Raw genomic sequence first — 23967 nt, 5'->3', positions numbered from 1 at the left:
TTAAAGTGCTTGACATATTTTTCTACCAAATGGCTAGTTAAAACTATTCTATTGTCTTATCTTTCCTAACAATGCTGTTCAAGAAAAATAAATACATTCAAAAAATGACCTGTAAGACGACTGTTTTAGCTCTAATATACATTGAGTTACATTACCCAGGCCTTCCTTTTCATGTCCACTACTAATTGTGTTGCATGCATCTTTTTACGATTTTAAACTAATTCCATTTTAACTGATTGTTTTTCAGGATCTCATAAAGAGCATAAAGGTCCACATGTTCCACTCCTGGGCTATGGCTCCTGAAGTGAGCAGTCTCAGCACCGGTGCCTCGTAACACTCGAGCAGCTTTCACTAAACGCTGGGGTGGTCTGAGCCGTATGCAGCTGCAGCAGGGATGATCACATCCCATATGAACGGTTATGCACAAGAGGCCTCTGGTCAGGCCATGAGCCAAAGAGAGAGGGCCGTGGACAGCCCGGGGGAAGAGAGCAGCCTGGTCAAATCTCCACAAAGCAGTGCCCACATGGAGAGGATCCAGCACTACCAGGAGGAGCTGAGGAAGAGGAGAGAGGAAGACGGCCGGGGGAAGCACGACATCGACCCCAACGCTTCACTGAGGCTCAAGAAGCTTTCACAGAACCCCAAGGTGGGGATCGACAACCCCACGTTTGAGGGAAAAGAGAAGGCCACCAAAGACGTGTGTTACCTCGAACCTGTAGCTGGTGAGTGTGTGTAGGAGTGGTGATAGTGATGGGGACAAAGAGGTGGCAGGAGGAGGGGATTTTTACAAAGGAGGGGAGGAAATTAAAGAAGAATGGGTAATTGTGAGGTTTCACAAAAAAGTCTGTGAAAAGAAACTAGGACTTTTCAGCAGACAGAGCAGGGCGCTGCAGTGGAGGAGGGTGATGTGTCATCACGTGAGGAACAGAGCACAGTAACAGACCAAAAAACACAACTGACATACATCATTAGTGAAGTGGGCCTTGTCACTGTGGGTCACCACATTCAAAACATTAGATCAGAAATGTTAAAACCTGGGATACGGAGCTCTGGACGTCATGTGACTCCGTTTGTTTACACTGCTACGGAGGCAGGAAAAGCTTCTGCATAAAGTGCCGGTTTTAAACAGTCAGATTTCATTTTAAATCGAGGGATATATCACAGAACCTGACGTTCTGAATCTATCTGACCCTTAGAATGTCCTTGAGTGCTTTTCATGAGTGTGGAAACTGTTGTATGCTCGATTTGAGCGTTGTGTTTTATGGCAGTGAACCAACTCTGCCGTCTCTCGTGATCTTTAGTGGTCTGGTAAAATATTTATCCCTTTGCTTGACTTGACTGTTTTGACCAGGACTCCCTGAAAGAGGAGATCTTGTATCTCAATGGGATCTTCCTGGCTAAATAGAGGATAAATAAAATATACGCCTATTGTGTTGCTTTATACAGGTATATGGCTTCTCTATGGTGTTAGGAAAATTAAAGCTGGCACCTCTTAGAGGCGTAAACATTCCCCGGGGCCTCTGTTATTTAGTCTCTGTGTTTCCCGGCATTGCCTCTAAACATTCTCTGCTCGCTTGTGTCTTGTGTCTCTCTCTCAGAAGTCGGCGAGTTGCTGCAGGCTCTGAGCTGGATTCAGCAGTGCCTGACTGACGCGCAGAGCCAGCAGGACGTGGAGCTGATCGCGCAGCTCCTCACCAAGGAAGACTTCAAGAACGCCTATGCCATCTACAGCGCCGTGTCGCAGCAGATCGGCAGGGTCACGCCCACCTCGCCGCTCACAGCACAAGCACAGGATCTTTGCCACGAGGTACATTTATACAGAAAAAAATAGTTTGTACCACACGTTATTAGTGTTTTTAAACAGATTTGACCTTTTTTGCCGAAAAGTGATTATAAAAAAGTGAGTGAAAGTGAAGAAAAGAATGAAGATGTTTGACTCAATGTAAATCCACTCGTTGCTTCCTCTTCTTTGATAAGTTGACAGTGCTGTCTCCTGAGCTCCAGCGCAAAGAGAAAGAATTGACTTATACTAGTATTCAGGTTTGAGTAGATTGGGGAATTTGCCTCACATGACTTCCCCCCGTTAACAAAACACAAGTCAGTCGGTCTCTGCTCGAGCAAGACGACAGTAATTGACTTGTTTCTCTGCCAAGCTGAGCCGCTCAAACGCAGCCTGACACACATCGAAGCCGAGTCCCCGGCGTAAAAAGACAGAAATTTAAGATTAGTGTCAACTTTTGACATTCTGGTGTTGTGATTTTTACCTGTTTTGTTTTGATGCAACGGGATACTTCAGCTCTGTAGAGTCCATTCAGAGGACAGGGCACCGATAATCCAGTGTTGTCAGTAGTGGTTGTAACATACAGTAAATCAGTGTTTGTGGCCATGGTAGTTTGAGCTGCAGTGTGTGTTTAAACTAAGTGACTGCGGCTGTGTGACACTCTGATTGGCCTTTGAGTAAACTAATCTCCCAGCCACCCTGGGTGCTGGCTGGGTGCTGCTGCAGGAGGCCAGGATCTGGGCAGCCAGAAAAAGAAACTCCAGCAGCTTACGGCAGCGTGGGCTAAGGCACTGCCCTGCTGGAGAGGGTGGGGGGGTGGGGAAGATGCCTCACCTTGTGAGTGAGAGCTTTGAAGAAAAAAAAGGAACAGGCAGAAAGACGGAGTAACAGATCTCCAATATGCCAAGTGTCGCAGGTTAAGAAACAATCGCAGCCACCAAATGACACAAGCACCAAAGTTTGCCCTTAAATCAAACGGGTGCTTTCCAATCTTGTGTTTGTTAAATCTGTTTAGATATAACTCTCTAAGTGTAAACACACAGTGAGAAAGTATCTTGTTGTACTTTAAGTGTGATTTAGTTACACAGCTAGCACTAGCAGGTTGCTTAACTGGCAAATGGAGTTTGTGACTGGTGGGCAGCCAGCTGCTTTTCCCCCAAAAACCTTACATTACTTTACTTATGAGAACCCAAAGTCATTTTATCATGCTCACTTGGCTCATTACTGAATTTTAAATGTGAGGCACGAACACAAAGCGACGTTAAATCAAAATACAATTTGGACCAGTTGAAAAATGATGTCATTATTATGATCAAACAGTATGAAACACAGTTTATAATTATTATAATTTCAGGGTGCCACTGAAAGGAAAGATCATTACTGTGAGTCAAACGTGAACATTTGGAATATCTTATCTGTAAATAGAGCTCTGCCTTAAGGTTTGGAGGACAGTGCGTCTCAGTCAATTAAAAGATTATCGTCAAGGGTGCATTCATGCATTTATAAAATATCTTTGTGTTCTGCTCCTCAGACGCTGGTGTAAAGTTGATAATCTTAATCAGAGGTGCAGAATATTCATGAGAAATGAGTGAAAATAACACCTACCTTTGACGATTCTGACACACTATAATAAAGACCATTTATTTTCAGAAAGTGAGCAGTAGGAATCTGACTTTACTTCGTTTTGATCGTAGTTTTTATTTTACTAATGAAACATTCATGATAATTCAAGTTCAACTCTTTTATTCCCCATCTCTTTCCTGTGCTGTGTGGCTGTTTGTGTTCAGGTCCAGAAGATTCTGCAGACGAGTCATCATAAGGAGGGTTCGGAGCTCAGGTCTCTGCTCACAAATCCTCATCTGCAGGTCAGAGATCAATAATATTTAAGCCGTGACTTTCCATATCTCGCATTGACCCCACACTATGATTATAAATGTAACACCAGTGAGACTCAGAAAGCCTACAGAGCATTACAGGCCAACTCATTTATTCACCTGATGTTCTTATAATTAGAAAACTGGAATACAGACTCCACTTCCACTCCCGCTCAAAGACAAGTGAAGGACATTTTCTCTTGTCCACCGCGCTGCTGCCGCCTCATGCTCTCAATTAAAAGACAGATGACTTCAGTGCGATACAGTTATAAGGTCGTGTCAACGCTCGTGACCCATTTGCGAGGATTTATTGGACGCTTCAGGGTCGAGCGGATGATTGTTTTACAAATTAAATCATTTGTAACCCGTTCATTTCATTTTTGGGATTATTGGCTGCCGTTCAAAAGGTCGCAGAAAGTTTTCAAGGTCAATATGGGGTTTTCGATAGGAAGATCAATCTCAAGAAATAGGCCATTATGCAAATCAGGGTGTAATGTGGTTCATCTTTCTCTGGTAATGAAAACGCATGATTGGGTCGTTCTTTGCAGCAAAGTGCCTGTCGGTTTCATTTAAATTAACTTTTTTTTAAGAAAAGGGCACTGTTAAAATGCAAAGATCTTACCGGTGTGTGTCTCTTTGTGTTTGCAGTTGGCAACAGGGAAGTCATTGACAAATACAGTCATTAAGATAAATTAAGGCCACTGTTAATGGGGGAACACATTGTCCTCCTGGCGAGGTGAATTCTCTCTTCTAAACATTAAGTTGATGATATCAGACAAGATGTCTGCGCTTGATCTGTGATCCCAAAATGATCAATTGTGTCATTTAATGCAACTATATGAGTCGTAGTCTTGGAAAATAATATGAACGGTGAACAAATGTGGCCTCTTGTTATGACAGAGCATCAGCGTAAAGTGAGCAGATATTTCAGAGGAGGATGTTTCAACTGTGAGAGATTTTAAAGTGTATGCAATCCATCATTTGCAAATGGGAAAAATACCTCTTCTCAGACTATTAATCTGTGCTTGTGAACAAATAGAGTGGAGGTGGAGGAGTTCTTCTGCTTAGGGAAAGGACTGAAGTCTCTGTCCATGACGAGGACCACAAATGTTTCAGGACAGCCCAAACTCCAACTATTTACCGTTCACAAGTTTGGGCTCACCTATACAATTTTTTGGGTGTTTTCCATTAAAAGTCACACTTTTATTCATCAAAAGAGTTGCAAAATGAATAGAAAATATAGTCAAGACATTGACAAGATTAGAAAAAAGATTTTTTCAGTTTTCAGCTGTGCAAACATCATTGCACAAGGGTTTTCAAGGGTTTTCTAATCATCCAATTGCCTTCTAACACCATTAGCAAACACAATGTACCACGTTTGAAGCTAGAATAGTCGTTTACCACATTAACAATGTATAGAGTGTATTTCTGATTCATTTAATGTTAGATTCATTGAAAATAAAAAGTGCTTTTCCTTCAAAAATAAGGAAATTTCTAAGTGAGCCCAAACTTTTCAACGGTAGTGTATACCAGGCTTTATGGACTTTATTACTGCAGCTGTGTGAAGTGTTGCATTATGAAAAGATATTTGAGATATTTGACCACGGTTTCCCTGTGCATCCACATGTCCAATATCTAGTTAACACTCAACTGAGCCGTTGCATCGTTGTTGTTTTTTTGCATTTACATTTTAATGCTGTCATCGTCCATTAACTGAGCACCACTAAGGTGAGAAAATCAGCCTTTGGTGATTTTACGGTTTGAAGGTTTTATGACCGAGCAGGGCTCTGATATTTGACCCATGTGACAATGCGAATGACCAACTGGTCTGTTAACCCGTCTGCTGAGTTGGAACCATGTAGCCAGCAGAGGCAGTTTGATGTGATGTGATGTGATGTGATGTGAGCCTGCCTTGTGGCACAGTAACCAGAACAGATTACGTCGGTCTCTCACATGAGTCACAGGTTCGATGGAGACGGCCCAATGTGTGTGAAAGAAACCGATCCACTCACAATATCCAGCCCATTCCTCCATTTTCCAGCACACGTTATCCTCGCAAGAAAAAGAAAAGACAAAAGAGTTTGATGATTGATGGCGTTGCATCCTGACTACTAAAACGCAAGGACAGATTAAGACGGATTGTGCGTATGCCAAAGCTGAGCCCGGGCCTCCAGGCTCTCCGGTCCCCTTTCGCCGCAGCACAGAGAAACTAATTTGGACCGACAGTTATTAATTATGCGGCACAAAGCGCTTGTCATTTTAAATGAAGCGGAGGAGCAATCTCTGTATTATTCCTGCCTTCGAGGTGGGGTTTGCTGACTGCTCTCGTTAAAAAGGATGGACAGTAGGTTAGTGGGAGCAGGTGTTTAAAGAGAGGAGTTTGGAAACTAGTTTGCCGTCACTTCGCCGAGCTGAAACATTTAATCGATTACTAAATGAATCGTCAACTATATTGATAATCGATAAATCGGTTTGAAGCTTTTTTCATGATTAAAACGAGATTTCTGATTGTTTTAGCTTCTTAAATGTGAATATTTTCATCGTTTTTTTTTGCTCCACATAACAAAGAAATCTTTAAAACTGAATCGTTTTGGTTTGTGGGCAAAACAAGACATCGGAGAACGACATTTTATGGACCAAACGATTAATGGATAAAATAATCGACAGATTAATCGATTACGAAAATAATAAACAAACTTTACCCTGTAAAAAATAATATTTCCTGGTCGTTCTCTTTATCTCACGCCTGCCTCCTCCATTATGTTTTTGTCTGTCCCTTTTCCTCTTATATGTGTGTGTGTGTGTGTAATATTTCTGTTTGTACGTACTGTTTGTTTCTATTTGTGTCTCTGTATTTGTTTTTATGTGGCAGGCACTGATGCAGGCTCACGACAGCGTGGCGGGGCAGGAAATGGCAGAAAACGAAGACGCGACCCAGTCCCTCGACGAGACGGTTAAACTGGTGCGGTTAGAGAAGGCCCGTGACACTCCTCTGGTGAGACACCGCCGTCGTCAGTGGCATTTTTCAGGATAAATATGGGTATTCACCATTAGATGTTGATGTAGCGTGGGATTTTGTTTGTGTTTTGTGTGTGATTTATCACGTGGGTGTGTCGGTGTCATTATACCCACAAACAGGGCATCAGAATGCCTGTCTGTGTAATTTCTAGACGTTATGTTGACACGTTTCTCTCTATTCAAGCCTCTCACAGACGTCATTTTACACAATGATCAGTTTTATGTTTCATTCACGTCTAAATACTATAATGTGCAGCCAGTTTTAAGGATAACCCGAGACTCGTGTGTTTGTGTGTTGCCCCACCAGGGTGCGACTGTCCGTAACGACATGGACAGCGTGGTGGTGAGTCGTGTGGTGAAAGGCGGAGCGGCCGAGCGGAGCGGGCTCCTCAGCGAGGGAGACGAGATCCTGGAGATCAATGGCATCTCTATACGTGGGAAACACATCAATGAAGTGCATGACTTACTGGTGAGTGCAAATGTTAAACAGAGACATCGTCACATCATTCACAGCAGTTGATAGGAATTTAAAAGGTTTCGTCTGTAGCTGTTGAGATTATTTTTTCCACGCTGAGTGACTTGTATATAAAGTTTTTTTAGTCCCATGCCAAATTTAAATATAATTTAAAGGACCAGCATGTGAGAATTTGTAATTAATGGTGAGGCTGCAGACTGGAAACAAACTAAAGAATCCTCCACTCCCTTTACCAACTGTGTGTGAGAACTACAGTGGCGTTCGCAGACCAGAAAGGTTGTCGTTCTTCCTCGTTGGTGTTTAAGCTTTTGTGTCAAAACTTCAAGCATGCTGTTCGGCCTCGATGGCAGGCTCTACTCTACAAGACATCGACAAGATTAGAAATAATGATTTTTTTATTCAAAATAATACGTTTTCAGCTGTGCTATCATCATTGCACAAGGGTTTTCTAATCATCCAATAGCCTATAACTCGATTAGCAAACACAATGTACCATTCGGACACTGGAAATGGGCCTCTATACACCTATATTCCATTAAAAAACAGACGTTTGCAGCTAGAATAGTTGTTTACCACATTAACAATGTATAGAGTATATTTCATTGTATATTTTCATTGAAAAAAAAGTGCTTTTCCATTTTCAAAAATAAGGACATTTCTAAGTGACCCCAAACTACCTATAACATGTGTATTCCAAGGCAAGAAACCTAAGTGACTTTTACAATACAATATCGAACAATAGTGGACCCTTATCATCAATATCTGACGAATTGTTTCTGACTAACATAAGCCCATTCAAAATTTCACACACATCCGCCAACATATCAATAAAAACTTTGAAAGGTTTTGAGCCCCAAGGTCAATATTACCAGCAAAAACATTACTTTATGGAAATACAGTTCCCTGTCATGTTTAATTCATCACATCTTATCTTTCCCATCAGCAACAAATGCAAGGCACGCTGACCTTCCTCCTCATCCCCAGCTCTCAGATCAAACCTGCTCCACACAGACAGACTGTGGTAAGACTATAATGATGTGTGTGTGTGTGTGTGTGTGTGTGTGTGTGTGTGTGTGTGTGTGTGTGTGTGTGTGTGTGTGTGTGTGTGTGTGTGTGTGTGTGTGTGTGTGTGTGTGTGTGTGTGTGTGTGTGTGTGTGTGTGTGTGAGTGTGATAGCACCTGTCTGCACGCATGCAAACACCAGCCTTGTTGTTGTCGTTGTTTTTAAAACCCGTTTTCTCAGATGCACGTGCGAGCCTACTTTGACTACGACCCCTCCGATGACCCCTTTGTGCCGTGTCGGGAGCTGGGCCTGTCTTTCCAGAAGGGGGACATCCTTCATGTCATCAGTCAGGACGACCCCAGCTGGTGGCAGGCCTACAGAGACGGAGACGAGGACAACCAGCCACTGGCTGGACTCATTCCAGGTAGAATATTAATATTTAATGCTGTGCTTTTCTCAAGGGTTGATACAAGGACAAAGTATTATCTTTTTTTTTTTTTTTTTTTTTTTAAGTTTAGAAAACAAAATCACTTTATTAGGTACACAAGATATATAATAAAGGAGTGGTGTGGTTCTACTGCTCTAGCCCATCTTCCTCAAGGTGCAACAGACCATCTGTGCATTCACAGATGGTCTTGGTTTGCAGGGAGTGGTTATTTGAGCTACTGCTGCTTTTCTATCATTTTAAACTTCCGAGAGCTGCCACTCATTAGAAATAATGATTATTATTCACAGTAATACATTTTCAGCTGTGCTAACATCATTGTAAGCACAGCTGAAAATGTATTACTGTGAATAAAAATCACAGTAATACATTGGATGATTAGAAAACCCTTGAAAACCCTTGTGCAATGATGCACAAGGGTTTTCAAGGGTTTTCTAATCATCCAATAGCCTTCTAACGCGATTAGAAGTAGTACCATTAGAACACTGGATGGGCCTCTATACACCTATGTAGATATTCCATTAAAAACCAGACATTTGCAGCTAGAATAGTCGTTAACTACATTAACAATGTATAGAGTGTATTTCTGTATATTCATTGAAAAAAGGTGCTAAGGACATTTCTAAATGACCCCAAACTTTTCAACAGTAGTGTGTAGTCTACAGTGAGTGTGGCTCAGTGTGTGAGAAAACACACTAGTCCATGACATCCCGTAATAACAGCACTGCTTTTAAATTACAGTCAACTCAAAAGATTAAATGGTTTACGGCCTCTAATATGTCTTGTTAAGTTAAATCTAGCAGCACACATAAAATAAACAGTATGTCTTGATACCAAAGATTTTGAATAACTGCATAATTCATAAAAGCACTTCTCAAAATAGCCTGATTGGTTATTATTAATTCCAGCTCTAGCAGAACATGGTAATACAGTCTGAAGCTGAAGCGCTGGAAACTTTAGTGTGTGACTGATTACTGACCTGGCACCACCTGAACTATCCTGGCAGCAAACGCCACCCGTCTGGCACATCAAGCAGATTAAAACAAACACCTCATAATCATTAGTGAGCACTCACTGACCCAGACCTGTTGTTGTGACTGGTGTAAAAATACGGCATCTTTTTTTGACTGTCTGGAAAGTCTAAGAGGAGGTATAAAAATATTTTAGGTACATAATAAAACATCATCTATCCTGTGAGACATTTTGTTGAACGCAAACCAGAAAGTTTTAAATAAATACAGCTTTTGAGCTGACTGCTTTTTCTATTTTCCTTTCTCAGGGAAAAGCTTCCAGCAGCAGAGAGAGTCCTTGAAGAAGACTGTAACAGACAGGAGTCGAGAGCAACCAGGTGGATAATAACAATCACACATAAGATTAACAAACTCAAACGTCTCGCTTTTGAAGTGTGTGGAGACATGGTAATCCACGCTTGGCAGCTAAATCTCTCACTTGTAATTTTATTCCAGGGAAAAACTGGTATTCAAAGAAGAGCAAGAAACAAAAGAAGAAGAACATGTCGAACTTCAGTAAAAATGCTGGTAGGACTTTTTACTTTTTCCTCTTTGTAATCTCTCCCTGCTTCTCCTTTCTTCAACATTAACACAAAGAAGAGAAGCCACACACTCCACCTGTGACGGCCTTGGACAGTCTCCAAGTGTCCACACACTCTCAGTCTTAACCTCACCTGCTAGCTGTCGCTCTGCCAGCAGCTTCACCAGACCAGACTCAGATTAGTCACATTCTCTCACAGACGCCATCTTAGGACGCACCAGCACGTTTCTTCATGGTTTGGATCAACCTGTGGCTGTGGGCGTCATTGGTTCACACACAGAAACACATTTATACCTGAATAAACACACGTATAGTGACTGAAGACTGACACTAGGTGTGCAGATGACCTTCAGCTCTCATTTATTCCTGCATTTATCACATGACTCAACGAGGAACTAGGTTAACTAAGTCATGTCACTTTCCACTGGGTGTCACTTTCCCTTTTTGGTACCTTTGTTAAGAAGAGTATCACTTTACTCTTGCCCATGTTGCACTTAATGCTTTTTAGTTCCTTGTTTTGGGGTTTTTATGTCAGGTCCTGTCTATGTTTTAATCTCTACACTAACATAAATAAACACAAAATAATGCTCTCACCTCATTTCCGCCTCCTCAGGCGAGAGTTTCATTAAACCGTCTCCTCTTCTTCTCAGAATATGACGACATCCTGACCTACGAGGAGATGTCCCTGTATCACCAGCCGGCCAACCGTAAACGACCCATCGCGCTGATCGGTCCTACGAACAGCGGCCACGAAGAGCTGCGTCGGAGGCTTCTGTCCGTTGAACCGGTGAAGTTTGCTGTCGCGGTGCCACGTAAGTCCACACTATTGTCAAGACCTGTGTCCAGACGTGGAAGTGTTAAATACACAAGCAAAGATTCTAATTGTCAGTTCCAAAGGTCCAGTGTATAAGAATTAGTGACATTTAATGCAGATTGTAAAGAGCAATATCCTCCATTCACTCCTCACGTTCAAAAGTTCGTGTTTGCATGGTAAGTTTCTGATTCTGAATGTGTAAGGCACACTGTCTGGTTTGTTTGTTTCAGGCTTTTGTGGAAACATGGAGTGCAGAGTAAAACCCTTGACTAAAATATATAATACAGGCTTATTCTAAGGCTACAAAAATCAAAGTGAAAGTGATTATACATGTATATAAACATACTTCTAGATCGTGTATTAAATTTCTGCTGATTCACCCTCCCTAGATTTAAACACTGGACCTGTAGCACAAAAAAACTCTCTAAATTATAACGGTTGTATGTTGTGCAAACGTTGCTAGAAGATTGCAGCAATAAATCCAAATCAACCGTTCTCCATGACCCAGACACGACCAGAAACCCAAGGATACACGAAAAGAACGGGCGCGAGTACCATTTCGTGAGTCGGTCTGCTTTCGAAACAGACCTGGGAGCGGGGAAGTTCATCGAGTCTGGCGAGTACGAGAAGAATCTGTACGGCACCAGCACCGACTCAGTCCGACACATCGTCAACTCGGGACGCATCGGTTTGCTCTGCATGCACACGAGGGTAAGAGACGCGACACCGTCTGCAGCATCGTTTCTGATGTACTCAAACCCAGAGCCTGGTTTGAGAACCACAGTTTTGATATATTTTGTGTATTTATTTATTTATTAGATAAAACATGCATAACACAAAAGTGTGATTCCTTTATCAAAAACATCACATTGAAATGTCTGGTTTACCTATTTAAGAAAATATAATGGCAACACAAATAGTCAGAAACTTCATATTTTGCACAAATTTAAATCAAAATAAATATATATATATATATATAAAAAGTACTTTTATTTATATATATATATATATTCTAATGTCAAACCTTGTGCTTCCTGTCGTCGTCAGTCACTACAAGTGTTGCGTTCCTCCAACCTCAAGCCCTACGTCATCTTCATCGCGCCTCCTGCTCAGGAACGACTCCGCACCCTGCTGGCCACAGGGGGGAAAACACCAAAGGTAATACCCATGTTAATAATATTGAGAGTTTTATGTGATGCATGCAGTTATTTTCAAAATAAAACTTAATAGGACTTTAAGACATTTCTTAAATTGGTTTCAACTGGAAAGGGTCATTATCTCTAACTAAAAAATAGAGTGTTTATGAGCTCTTTAAATACACAATATTGCATCTTGTGTTGCAAATAACAATTATTTTTCATAATTGATTAATCTGTCGATTATTTTCTGTATTTATTGATAAAATGTGAGAAAGTGTTGAAAAATATGGACGATCTTGAAATGGAAAATCAAAATATAAATTTTTCCTGTTTTCTTTTATTAGATGAAGCTGCTAAAAATAAGGGGAAAAAAGAAAATTCACATTTAAGAAGCTGAAGAATAAGAAAGCTTCTCAATTCATTGATTATCATTGATGAGCCCTAGTTGCACCCCTTTATGACATCAATAACCAACAGACACAGACATCCTTAATGAGAATCAAACAATGAAATTAAACATGAGTGTACTATGTAAGATTCTTCACCTTCGTCTTCTGTGCACAGCCAGAGGAGCTGAAGGACGTGATCGAAAAGGCCCGTGAGATGGAGGACAGTTTCCGTCACTTGTTTGACGCCACCATCGTGAACGTGGATCCAGAGCAGGCGTTCACCGAGCTGCGCAGACTGATCGACAAGCTGGACACTGAGCCGCAGTGGGTGCCCACGTCCTGGCTGTGCTAGAGGGTCACGCTGCAACACGTCTCAGGGAAAGACCACGAGGTAAACGGAGAAATAAAAACAAAACCAAAATTGTTCCTGGAGACTGGAGAAGAGATGAAGGACAGACACTGGTGAGTTGACTCACGCTCCTCGTTTTTTAGAGGAAGTCGTCGAGCACACGTCGCAGGGACGAGGACTCAGGATTATCAAAGAATATTTCTGTTTGTTGGTTTACTAGTGAATGATTTTTGCTTTAATGTTTCAAGTTTTACGCAAAGTCATTTATTTAACAAATAGGAATATTTCTATTCTATAGTTTATTTATAACTGTACATATGTATTTTCAAGGCAAAATATTTTATCGTCGCATTTTTGTCCGCGTGACGTCAAAAAACGGTACATGAAACAAAATAAGAGCACGTGTTTGTGCTGAAAGTGTAAAACGTCTTCCATTCAGAATCTGTCATCTGAAGCGGTATCAGTATTAGTGTCGTCTCACGGTTCATTTACACGTAAATAACAGACCTTGCATCTAAGGTTTACTTTTAGTCAGTATCAGATTTTTATTTTATTTTTTAGTAAAACTCCCAACAAATACAGTGTTGTTTCTATGCAGAGTCCTTTTTAAATTAAATCAAAAGCACAATTCTTGGAAAGTGTTAAATAAAAATGTGTGAGGAAGTGATGTACAGAGTGAATGACCTACCTCGTGTATCTGCCTGTTTGTATAAACTCAATATTGCTCTTCTTACATCAAAGATGTAAAAAATACAGTATGTGACGTCACCCATAAGAATCTGACCTTCCATTTTCAATTCTAGCTGTCAATCACACCGCTGTGCATTCATGTGCTTTACTTTATCGTCTATTTACCTCTAAACTGTTACGTTATTCACAAAGTTGACATCATGTTCTATTAAATACTATATTCACTCTGTTTCTGACAGTATAAATCAAGTGGGAAGTGGGATCAATTTTCCAGACTTCCATTCAAACGGCCTTCTTTTTGGAAACCAGCAATGTCGCCCCCTGGTGGCTATTCAAATTAATACGCACCACCAGTGGTACTGAGCTTCCTCTGGTGGTAAAATCAGAAATAGGAGCTGAGGAATTTTGTGTAGAAATCTCTCGCTCCATCTTAATCTAATGTCACTATACCATTGTGTGAAGTATATGTGAGGAAGAGGAGGATGATGAGAGAGGAAACTATCCATTTCTTCTTCTACATGTGGAACTGTAGTGTTTAAAGAAAAGAAAGTTCAGGCTCAGGTTGAACATGTAGAACATCTTTAATTTGGATGAAGTCTCAGGCCTGGTGGACACATTTTACAGTGTGGGGAGGGAGGGGTCACAGTTAGGGTTATTTATTTATTTATTTTAACACCCTCATCGAATGAGGAAACGACAACCCCCGTGATGTGAGGTCGGCAGTGGGTTTGGAGGTGTCCACAGCACAGACTCTTTGAAATCTACAACCACCTCAAGTTTTACAGCATGCAACGGCAAACTGAAGTATGTACAATATGTATGTTCAATCACATGGAATAAGTGTAATCGTACGTCTTATTATTTCAATTATTTCATTAACTTACTCCCTTTGTGGGCCGATTGTGCGACGACACTGGATCTGTACAGTGACACGTATGGAAACACACACACTCACACACACACTCCAGCACTGAAGAACAAATCATCAACAACGTCGACACACACACACACAAAGAAAATCACTTTCATCGCTTGCATGAGGAGACAAAGACTCGGCCAGAGAGGCACAGAATAAATAGGATGATGATGACGATGGGTGACGTCGGTGACCGTCTGAAGCCTGAAGAAGAAGCGCGTCACTCAAACAGCAGGTCTTCATCCATCTCCTCTGTCAGCATGTTGGAAGGCTCGGCGATGGGACCCAGTTTAGCCAGACGGGCCGCGATCTCCAGCTCTGTCCTTTCCCTGAGCTGCTTCTTCTTCTCTTGGATCTTCTTCAGCCTGGAGCGGAACAAGAAAAATGGTAAAATGGCATATTAAAAGCACACAACAGCTGCACGGTGCTGCCTAATTTAGGGTATTTTCACCTGTAGAACTCCTCTCGTTCTCTCTCATCCAGCTCTGTGATGATGTAGGTGAGGGTGCGTTCGATCCTTGGGATAATCACTGAGAAGTGGAGCAAAGAGGTTTGTAAACCACCACAACATAATATCTATTATTATTTAAAAAAGGCAGAGATGTGTTCATTATGTTCATTATTATGTAAATGTACCATGCTCGATGGCATTCACACGTCTGTTGGTGATTTTTATGGCTTCGTCCAGAGTCACAAAGGAGGTCTGCAAAACAGACATTACAGTCATTTTCATTTGGAAACTGTTATATATCAAAAAAAACATGCAAAATGGAGTGTCACTGCAGCATTTTGATGTCAAATTTTCAATTTAAAAGTACATCAGAACATATATCAGAATACTAATGCAGTTTTCATTTGTCACACCACACACCACAAATAAAAAGGCATGATATTTGTAACAGTGCCCCCTACCTGTAAGGAGGCCAGCTCCACCAGCAGCTCCACAGCTCTGGCGTAGTTCCTCTTCAACCTCGACAGCTGCTCTCCTCCTCTGGCCAAACCAGTCAGCTCGTAACCTGACGGACGCAGCGAGGGTGAGAACATTCTGTAAACCCCATTTTATTTCAATAAAAAAGTGACATGGTTTTAAAAATCAAATCAACGTGACTTACTGTCCCCGCCTTCTTGGTAGTGCTCAAACACTGGTAGGGTGACGCCTGAAAGGTAATAATCACCATGTGCGTAAGAACATGTCCTCTTAAATAGAAGTTCCCGCGAAAGCATTGGTTCTCAAAGTGCGGCCTGGGGGCCAATGGCGGCCTACAGAAACATTTCTAGCGGCCCACAATGAATTACAGTTGATAGTTTTAATCCAGGAGCTACTAAGCTTGTTAAATGTTTATTGGACATTAACTGGATACAGACCAATAAGTGTAAACTGTACAACTGCAATCTGGTCATTAAAATTATTAAAAAATGGGATTTCTTTCTGTTTTTTTTCCTTTGGCGGCCCTCAGTCCAACGTTGGGTTCCTAAATTGGCCCTCGGGTATCAAAACTTTGAGAACCCCTGCTCTAAAGAAAAGACAGTTTTCACACTCACCTGCCACGTTGTCCCTCTTGGCTCGGACCTTCACTTGGGCTTTGTTGACGTTCTGGATGACGGTTGTGCTGTAGACACAGAGTTACAGCTGTAATGTACGGATACATCTGCACTATAGATGATCACAACTAGCACATCACCGCCAACACCTTACCTGAAGTCTCCAGCAGCAAATTTGGCTTCAGCCAAAGAAAAGGCTGCTTCTCGCATCACCTCGCCCATCTTGGTCTTAGTCTGAAGGAACACAGGTGAGAAGACAAACATCTAAGTTTGGGAAACTCGTGTAATAACGCAAAGTACAACTATGCAGTAAATTCTACCTTCATGACAACGGGATTCATGGGAGGATAATATTAGCACAATGCAAAGGAGACTTACTTCAATAATTTTGCGGAGGATCTGACGGAAGCGCATGGACAGAGCGTCGGATTTCTTCTTGAGCAGGTTGCGCCCGGTCTGTGCCCCTTTCAGCCGAGCTTTCATGATGGTCTGAGCCCTGCGACGTCAGACAGTGAACACATCGTTTCATACTTTATCTGTATTCAATCTGAATCACAAACATATTCACTCACTGGCCACTTTATTAGGTACACTAGTTTAAATGCAAAAACATCTATTGGCATTTAGGCAAAAACAAAAAGTTGCTGTTCAATCCCAGCATCAGAATGTGATTTTGTACATGACATAGTTGTTGGTTATAAACGAGGCTGGTCTGAGTATTTTAAATCAATCTACAGGACATTTCAAACACATTTAACCTTTACTTAATCAGGTAAAAGACCCAGTGAGCTTGAGATAAGGAACCCCAGATACTATTTATTTGACATGAGTAGTTAAAAATCCATTATATAACTTCTCTACAGAACATAAATATCCATTATAGGATCATACTGACATTTTAAACCAAGGCCTGTTGCTTTGTAAAAGTGTAGATTTGATTAAATCGATTTAGTAAATGAATAGACAGGCTGCACTGACACAGTATACAGAAGGTTTGTGAAGGAATCTAACACTCACACTCAGATGATGATTATGTTTAACACATCACATGACAACACACACACTCTTCCGCTTTTAAACCCGGCTCTGGTATAAAGTGAGATCTAGGCTTAGGTCACACAGTCCAGCACTGATATATATAATGTAATATAATATAATACATAATGACAATAGTGTGAAAACACTGAACATGTTATGCTACAGTGTGTTAGCAACTAGCTCCCGAACAAGCTGCTTACATTCTGGAGGGGAAGACGTCGATCCTGTCTTTTCCCGACATCTTTTCGGTCTTTCGGTCGATGTGTTGGTGTCTTCTGTTTACTTCAGGTCTTCTCAGATTAACACGGGGGGAACGTTAGCTTTGCTCCTGGTGCGCTGACGTGTTCATATACGAACGGGGCAGGGAATAAGTGTTGTTTTTCCGCGCAGGATTAGCCGCATATACGCCGAGCGAGCGAGCGAGCGAGCTGACGGTCGTGATCTTGCTCGTCTGTCTCCGTCCGCGATGATCAGCTGACCTCTCGTCACGTGACTCCCGCCCCCCCTCCTCCCCGAAGTCGTTCTGCGCAAGCGCGCGTTGAAAAGCCTACCGCGAGCTCTTCCGGGTCGCGAGACAAGCACACCCATGACTGTGAGCTAGCGGGCCTGAGTTTTTCATATTAAAAAACCCCAAAACACGCCATAGGAAACACAACCGGATATTTCAACACTGCCACAACAGAGAATTACAGTCTATCGTTCTGTAAACATATGACATAGGTGAGTTGTCATTTATAAATGGGTTTTTTAAAACGTGTGGGCAGACGCGGGTGCCAGCTGGCTAGCGAGCTAGCTGTTAGCATGGGCAGCGGTGCATGTGCCGCATGTGAGCTGGAAACTGAGCCTGTTAGCCGGCAAGCTAACGGGACACTAAAACTAAGGTGTTTCGCTTCGTTATTGAATGTCATACGTGTTTTGTTGTATGAGTTTTGATGACGTACACTGCGTACGCACTCACGCAGACTTTGTTTCGCTGCTTGCTCATGGTCCGTTTTAACTTTATAACATTGAGGTGCTTCTCGGGTTTTCTACGTTGCATCATCGTCGTCATCATCCCATTCACGGTAAAATGTGTGCAATTAAAGCACCTTTGTATTGCGGTCACTTCATTTACATCTGCGTCAACTCTCTGTCGTCATTGTAGCCTCAGTTCCTTGTAAACACACATTTTCTATCGCATTGGCCTGAATAACGCGACCTAAAGCTGAATGAATGGGTTGATAACAAATGAGGGCTGTTTCGAATATCCTTATCTGTCATTAAGAGTCGACTAAATATGATATTTACCCCCCAATGTTAATTTGGCACGTATTTAAGTCTATTCATGTAAAGAGGGGATAACGTTTTGAAATAACCTTTTATTAAACACCAATATTTTTCTTAGATTCAAATCAGTGTGTTGTGGGTGACATTGGATGAGGCTAATTTATGAGGGAATTATAGACAGTTAAAATATGAATTGTTGTCACCATGTCTTACTGACCAACAAGATAATGATGTCCTTAAATGTCCCACAATTGGATCCTAAAAATCTCTTAACTTGACCCCGCTTCTCTTGCGTGGCACATTCACATTGAAAAGTTGTAAAATAGCACTTTATTTAACATAGATATTAATAACGTATAGATTTAAAACTGTTGTGGGTAACATTGGATGAATAGTAGAGTGAAGAAATGCTGTTGGTTTTTTTTCCATTTTAATGACAATGTACTCATCTATGAGGAAACTATTGACAGTTTTAGGAGTGAAAAGATTTTAATATTTTATCCACCAAGTCTTACTAAAATCAGCATAGATGCTGTCGTCGTATCCCAGCAGTGTGACGTTTGTGCCATTGTTTGTTTTGCTGCCTCAGCGTTTGCCTCTGGATCAGTTGCTTTTATCCATTTTCACTTGTTGTGACTCTGTGGAATGAAGGAGTGCTTTATAACAGGTTATAGCTTTAGCGTGCATGTGAAATAATGTACATTTTTAAGGAAATTTGTCGTATGTACAAACTGAAACCACCAAAACCTTAATTATCGCAAAACATTGCATCCAAAAATTCTCATAATTTGTGCAGTAGCCACATCTCGGCCTGCACAGCACGTTGCCTCGTGTATCCTTGCTCTGTTTTAGGCATGTGGAGCGGCTTGTTTAGTGATATATCTTTCACATTTCTTCTGCACACTAGTGCCCTTTGTAAGTCACCTGCCAAGTTTGAAGCATTTAAAGACGGTTATTTTCTCAAACGTCACCTTTCTAGCAGACTGAAATCACAGACTGTTTCTAATTGCTGATTTTTTCCCTCCTCCGTCTGTGTCTCTGCAGCAATGCCGGGGCTCAGCTGTCGATTTTACCAGCACCGGTTCCCAGAGGTGGAGGATGTGGTGATGGTGAACGTGAGGTCCATCGCCGAGATGGGCGCCTACGTCAGCCTCCTGGAGTACAACAACATCGAGGGCATGATCCTCCTGAGCGAGCTGTCGCGTCGACGTATCCGCTCCATCAACAAGCTCATCCGCATAGGTCGCAACGAGTGCGTGGTCGTCATCCGAGTAGACAAAGAGAAGGGTGAGTGTTGCCAGTTAATCTCAGTAAACTTAACTTTAACTTGAGGAGTTGGAATGAATCACAACATATTGTGAGCTGTTAAAAGAACGTTAATCTTTCAGTAGCTGTGTATAGAGTAGAATTCAAATGAAGTTAATCTATTGTTATGCTGTACTGTAATATTATGAGGAAACCCTGTTTTTCTTTGGAGAAACAGAATTATACGTACTAATGATTGTACGTCTGCAATAATTATTCAATTCATAGATTATTAATCAATGACTAAATTAATTGATTCAACAGTTTGAGTCTTTCTGATTTTTCCGCTTCTTAAATGTGAATATTGTCTTTGCTCCGTATGACAAAGAAATCATTATAACTGAGTCATTTTGGTTTGTGGACTAAACAAGACATTTGAGAACATCATCAAGTCCAGGTTTAGTAAAAGCTGAACAACATTTTCTGACACTTTATGGACCAAACATGTACTCGATTAAGCGAGAAAATAATCATTAGTTGTAGCCGTCAATGATTAGCATTTATGAGATGTTTCCAGAAAACAAGCTAATGTTGTTATGTTGTTTCTCAAGAGAGAGGAAATGAGATTAAACTGCAGATCTGCCACAATCTGTTTTGTAATGATGGGAAAGTGGGGAATCAATTTTGTTGTGCAATTGTTCTACGAATGACGAGAGTTTTTATTTAATAAAAGCATCATTTTTTCCCCTGTGTTTTCTTCTCTTCAGGATACATTGATTTATCAAAAAGAAGAGTTTCACCAGAGGAGGCCATCAAGTGTGAAGATAAATTCACTAAATCTAAAACTGTAAGTCAAAAATGTCTTTTGTTGTTTTTGTCTTTCTCGATGCAACATTTTTCACTATTTTATTATCCATGCGTTTCATAACCCGAGCTGCTTTGCTGTGTGCAGGTGTACAGCATCTTGCGACATGTGGCAGAAGTGCTGGAGTACAGTAAGGACGAGCAGTTAGAGAGCTTGTACCAGCGCACCGCCTGGGTCTTTGACGAGAAATACAAGCGGCCAGGATACGGAGCTTATGATGTCTTCAAACAGGCTGTAACGTAAGTTATTGTTTAAAACGGTGTGTTTGACTGAAACTCAGAGCCAAGCGTTCTATGTACTCTTAAATTAGCACAACTACACTACCGTTAAAAAGTTTGGGGTCACCTATAAAAAAAAATGTGTTTTCCATTAAAAGTCACACTTTTATTCATCAAAAGAGTTGCAAAATGAATAGAAAATATAGTCAGACATTGACAAGATTAGAAATATGATTTTTATTCAAAATAATAAGTTTTCAGCTGTGCTAACATCATTGCACAAGGGTTTTCTAATCATCCAATAGCCTTCTAACGCGATTAGCAAACACAATGTACCATTAGAACAGTGGAAATGGGCCTCTATACACCTAAGTACATATTGCATTAAAAACCAGACGTTTGCAGCTAGAATATTCATTTACCACATAAACAATGTATAGAGTGTATTTCTGATTCATTTAATGTTATATTCATTGAAAATAAAGTGTTTTTCCTTCAAAAATAAGGACTGTAGAAAAAATGTTATGTGTCAATAGACTAATTAATGAATTAAATTATAATTTTTTTCATCCTGCAGAGATCCCGCCATCTTGGATGGTTTGGATTTAACAGAAGAGGAAAGGAATGTGCTGATTGACAACATCAACAGGCGACTTACTCCCCAGGCCGTCAAAATCAGAGCAGGTACGTGTGCGTCTGAGTGATGCACCTCATCATTTAGAAGGGTTTCATTGATAAACGTAGAATAAACCACACAGAATTATGTTTGTACAAAGTTCTAATCACTTTAAAATGTACATTGTTTTGTGTTTGTGGCCTTTTATAGACCTTTTAAGCAAATGTCTTGATCTCCAGAGTGTGAACAGACAAACCAGCATGTTCTTCATGTTGTGATGCAGAAGTTTACGATGCAAATCTAAATGAACAGCTATGTCTCGGGATAAGCTAACGTCATATTGTGCAAAATCTGATACAATCCAAAAGTCTTATATATTGTATGATTTTACTACACACAGGCTGTAAAAATTTAAATAAAATTTGCGCTTTAGCTGAGTTATGTTGTGGGCTTAGTATTTCTTCTTTATTTATTATGTTTTTGTGAACAGTTTAATATTTTTAAAGGTCTATAATGACCTTTTGTGTGGTATCAGTAGATGCTCCAGTTTGAGATATCCCTGGCTACATAGTGAAGGCCACCGTAGTTTTCTGACGGTAAAGGGGAGGAGCTAAGCTTTAGGAGTCCTCTGTCTGTTGACCTCAAGTCTCACTGTTAGATGTCACTTTTTCTTACACACTAGACTTTTTAAATAATCCAGGACGCAGTAAAACTTCAGTATAACGGGATTATGCGTGATTAAATTTTCATTTCCCTGCTCCACCCGCAGACATTGAAGTGGCGTGTTACGGCTACGAGGGCATTGATGCCGTGAAGGAGGCTCTGAGGGCCGGACTGGGCTGCTCCACAGAGGCCATGCCCATCAAGGTGACGCCGTTTGCTTCGTCACAGATGAAACGATGCTCCACTGCTGCTGCTTTAGGCGTTTGAAATGCTGAAAGAACATGTCTGATGTGTTTTTGTGTTACATTACAGATCAATCTGATCGCTCCTCCTCGCTACGTGATGACGACGACGACTCTGGAGCGCACAGAGGGTTTGTCTGTCCTGAACCAGGCCATGGCTGCTATCAAGGAGAAGATCGAGGAGAAGAGAGGAGTCTTTAACATCCAGATGGAGGTATAGTGTCATCAGCTTTTTTTTTACTATTTATAAGTTTAATAGTTTTACACTTTGGCGTTGACTCACAGATTTGCCTGTAAATTATTAAGTATAGTAAATGGAGGTTTAAATTTATGGGATGTGTTTATGTTTTATGGGATGCTGGAGAGCTTGTTTTGACTTTTGCAACAGCTGCAGGTTTGATTCTGAGCCGCTGCTCTTGGTATTTATTTAAAGGACCAAGAAAATTTCCTTTTTTAAAAAAAACGTAGCATTATTGCTGCTTTTGGAGGGTTTTGTGTGTGCAAAAACTGTTGTATTTTAACAGTAATATTGTAATTTCTCTGTATTTGATACACCTGTATCTCTAATATTATTACTATACATTTTAACTTTCAAAATAATGTCCTTTTGAAAGAGATTTTTTTTCATTTTTCTTTCTACATTGCTGATTATTTCTTAGGACAATTGATTTTTTCCCCCCTTTTTTATTTGATTGATGTTTATTTTAGTATATATTTAGTACACAAAGACGAAAAGAACATTGGAATTTTGTCTGGGGCTGCATAGGAACTTTTAATCTGCATTGACTACTGAATTAAGGAAATAAATTGTTTTTAACGTAAAAAAAAGAAAAATTATTTCAAGCTTTTTTGCTTTTGTTACTAAATTGAGAAACAAATATAAGAGAAAAAGAATCGGACACATTTTCCATCATATAACAGAGCTATCTTTAGTTTTTATATTTGACCATCAATTGCTCTGCCCTTGGTGTCTCCCCTTCAGCCTAAGGTGGTGACGGACACGGACGAGACAGAGCTCGCTCGCCAACTGGAGCGGTTAGAACGCGAGAACGCAGAGGTGGACGGAGACGACGACGCCGAGGAGATGGAGGCCAAAGCCGAGGATTAGAGCCGATCCTGGGACGAAGAGGCAATGTGGATAAGACTCGGCCACAGTCGCTCAGTCCAGCAGATGTCAACTTTCACACGGCAAACATTAACTGTAAACATCCAGGTTTGTTCATTAGCAGCAGGGTTTTTTGTCTCGGGAGGACCGGTCCAGTGCCGCCGTCCTCTTATCCAGACACGATGGACTCACAGAAAGTTAATTTACAGGAAAATAAACAAAATAATATTACATCAATGTTTCTATTTTAAAAAATACACCAAATTGAATAAATAACTTTAAATTGACAAAGCTGTTTACAAGCAGTGGCCTTCACCTGTGTCTTGCTTAAAGAGTCCAGTGTGTTCAGTGTCACTGAGGGTTGGAGTGATCACAGCGACTGTCTCTGCACCGGTCACTGGTGGCTTTTCATGTGCTGTTTCTCTTCCAGTTCAAGGGGTTTTTACTGCTAAGATCTGTTTCTGTTCAGCTCACACATGGCGTCAATAAAGCTCTGGAAGTTTTGATCTCGACTCGTCTGCTGATGTCATTTGTACAAAAATGAAGAGGCAAGTATATTGTTTTTCTTTAAGTTTCATAGATGTGAATATGTTCTGGTTTCTTTGCTGCTTATAACAAGAAATTATCAATTTTAGGCTTGGGAAACTGATAATTTTCTGATATTTATGGACAAAAATAATTGTTAGTTGCAGCTGAATCAGTAGTTTTGAAAGAGACAAACACT

At 40.8% G+C, this 23967-nt stretch overlaps 3 protein-coding genes across 3 annotated transcripts; 2 read left to right on the top strand and 1 right to left on the bottom strand.

The window, feature by feature from the left end:
* The first annotated feature begins 362 nt into the window (after positions 1 to 362).
* pals1b (protein associated with LIN7 1, MAGUK p55 family member b) lies at positions 363 to 13266 on the top strand. Its single transcript, XM_083899033.1, has 13 exons — positions 363 to 722; positions 1599 to 1807; positions 3568 to 3645; positions 6527 to 6649; positions 6980 to 7141; positions 8091 to 8168; positions 8391 to 8574; positions 9875 to 9943; positions 10062 to 10133; positions 10797 to 10958; positions 11469 to 11671; positions 12008 to 12118; positions 12664 to 13266. The coding sequence occupies exons 1-13, from the start codon at positions 395 to 397 to the stop codon at positions 12838 to 12840; spliced, it is 1956 nt and encodes a 651-aa protein (XP_083755159.1). The 5' UTR covers positions 363 to 394; the 3' UTR covers positions 12841 to 13266.
* Positions 13267 to 14105: 839 nt separating this feature from the next.
* On the bottom strand, positions 14106 to 17483 carry atp6v1d (ATPase H+ transporting V1 subunit D). The gene is made up of 9 exons (XM_083898336.1): positions 17224 to 17483; positions 16364 to 16481; positions 16140 to 16219; positions 15986 to 16053; positions 15556 to 15600; positions 15356 to 15459; positions 15080 to 15146; positions 14895 to 14973; positions 14106 to 14808 (listed from the first exon to the last, which is right to left on the bottom strand). The coding sequence occupies exons 1-9, from the start codon at positions 17262 to 17264 to the stop codon at positions 14664 to 14666; spliced, it is 747 nt and encodes a 248-aa protein (XP_083754462.1). The 5' UTR covers positions 17265 to 17483; the 3' UTR covers positions 14106 to 14663.
* Positions 17484 to 17563: 80 nt separating this feature from the next.
* Positions 17564 to 23755, top strand: eif2s1b (eukaryotic translation initiation factor 2, subunit 1 alpha b). The gene is made up of 8 exons (XM_083898335.1): positions 17564 to 17743; positions 19334 to 19576; positions 20302 to 20381; positions 20487 to 20638; positions 21195 to 21301; positions 22003 to 22100; positions 22209 to 22352; positions 23121 to 23755. Exons 2-8 carry the CDS (start codon positions 19336 to 19338, stop codon positions 23244 to 23246), a joined length of 948 nt encoding a protein of 315 aa, XP_083754461.1. The 5' UTR covers positions 17564 to 17743; positions 19334 to 19335; the 3' UTR covers positions 23247 to 23755.
* The last annotated feature ends 212 nt before the right edge of the window (positions 23756 to 23967 follow it).

This window comes from Microchirus variegatus (assembly GCF_963457635.1).
Source record: "Microchirus variegatus genome assembly, chromosome: 12".
NCBI lineage: Eukaryota > Metazoa > Chordata > Actinopteri > Pleuronectiformes > Soleidae > Microchirus > Microchirus variegatus.
Note: the sequence above shows the minus strand (reverse complement) of the source record. Positions and strands in the feature narration are given on the sequence as shown.

What these genes read in the sequence shown, in the direction of transcription:
- pals1b (XM_083899033.1), top strand. Translation starts at nt 395, where the DNA reads ATGATCACATCCCATATGAACGGTTATGCACAAGAGGCCTCTGGTCAG. An exon ending in TCACAAATCCTCATCTGCAG is followed by an intron (nt 3,646 to 6,526) that starts GTCAGAGATCAA and finishes TTTATGTGGCAG; the next exon opens with GCACTGATGCAGGCTCACGA. An exon ending in GAACTTCAGTAAAAATGCTG is followed by an intron (nt 10,134 to 10,796) that starts GTAGGACTTTTT and finishes TCTTCTTCTCAG; the next exon opens with AATATGACGACATCCTGACC.
- eif2s1b (XM_083898335.1), top strand. Translation starts at nt 19,336, where the DNA reads ATGCCGGGGCTCAGCTGTCGATTTTACCAGCACCGGTTCCCAGAGGTG. An exon ending in GTCTTCAAACAGGCTGTAAC is followed by an intron (nt 20,639 to 21,194) that starts GTAAGTTATTGT and finishes TTCATCCTGCAG; the next exon opens with AGATCCCGCCATCTTGGATG. An exon ending in GGCCGTCAAAATCAGAGCAG is followed by an intron (nt 21,302 to 22,002) that starts GTACGTGTGCGT and finishes CTCCACCCGCAG; the next exon opens with ACATTGAAGTGGCGTGTTAC.
- atp6v1d (XM_083898336.1), bottom strand. Translation starts at nt 17,264, where the DNA reads ATGTCGGGAAAAGACAGGATCGACGTCTTCCCCTCCAGAAT. An exon ending in CTACCAAGAAGGCGGGGACA is followed by an intron (nt 15,460 to 15,555) that starts GTAAGTCACGTT and finishes TGCGTCCGTCAG; the next exon opens with GTTACGAGCTGACTGGTTTG. An exon ending in GAACGAGAGGAGTTCTACAG is followed by an intron (nt 14,809 to 14,894) that starts GTGAAAATACCC and finishes GTTCCGCTCCAG; the next exon opens with GCTGAAGAAGATCCAAGAGA.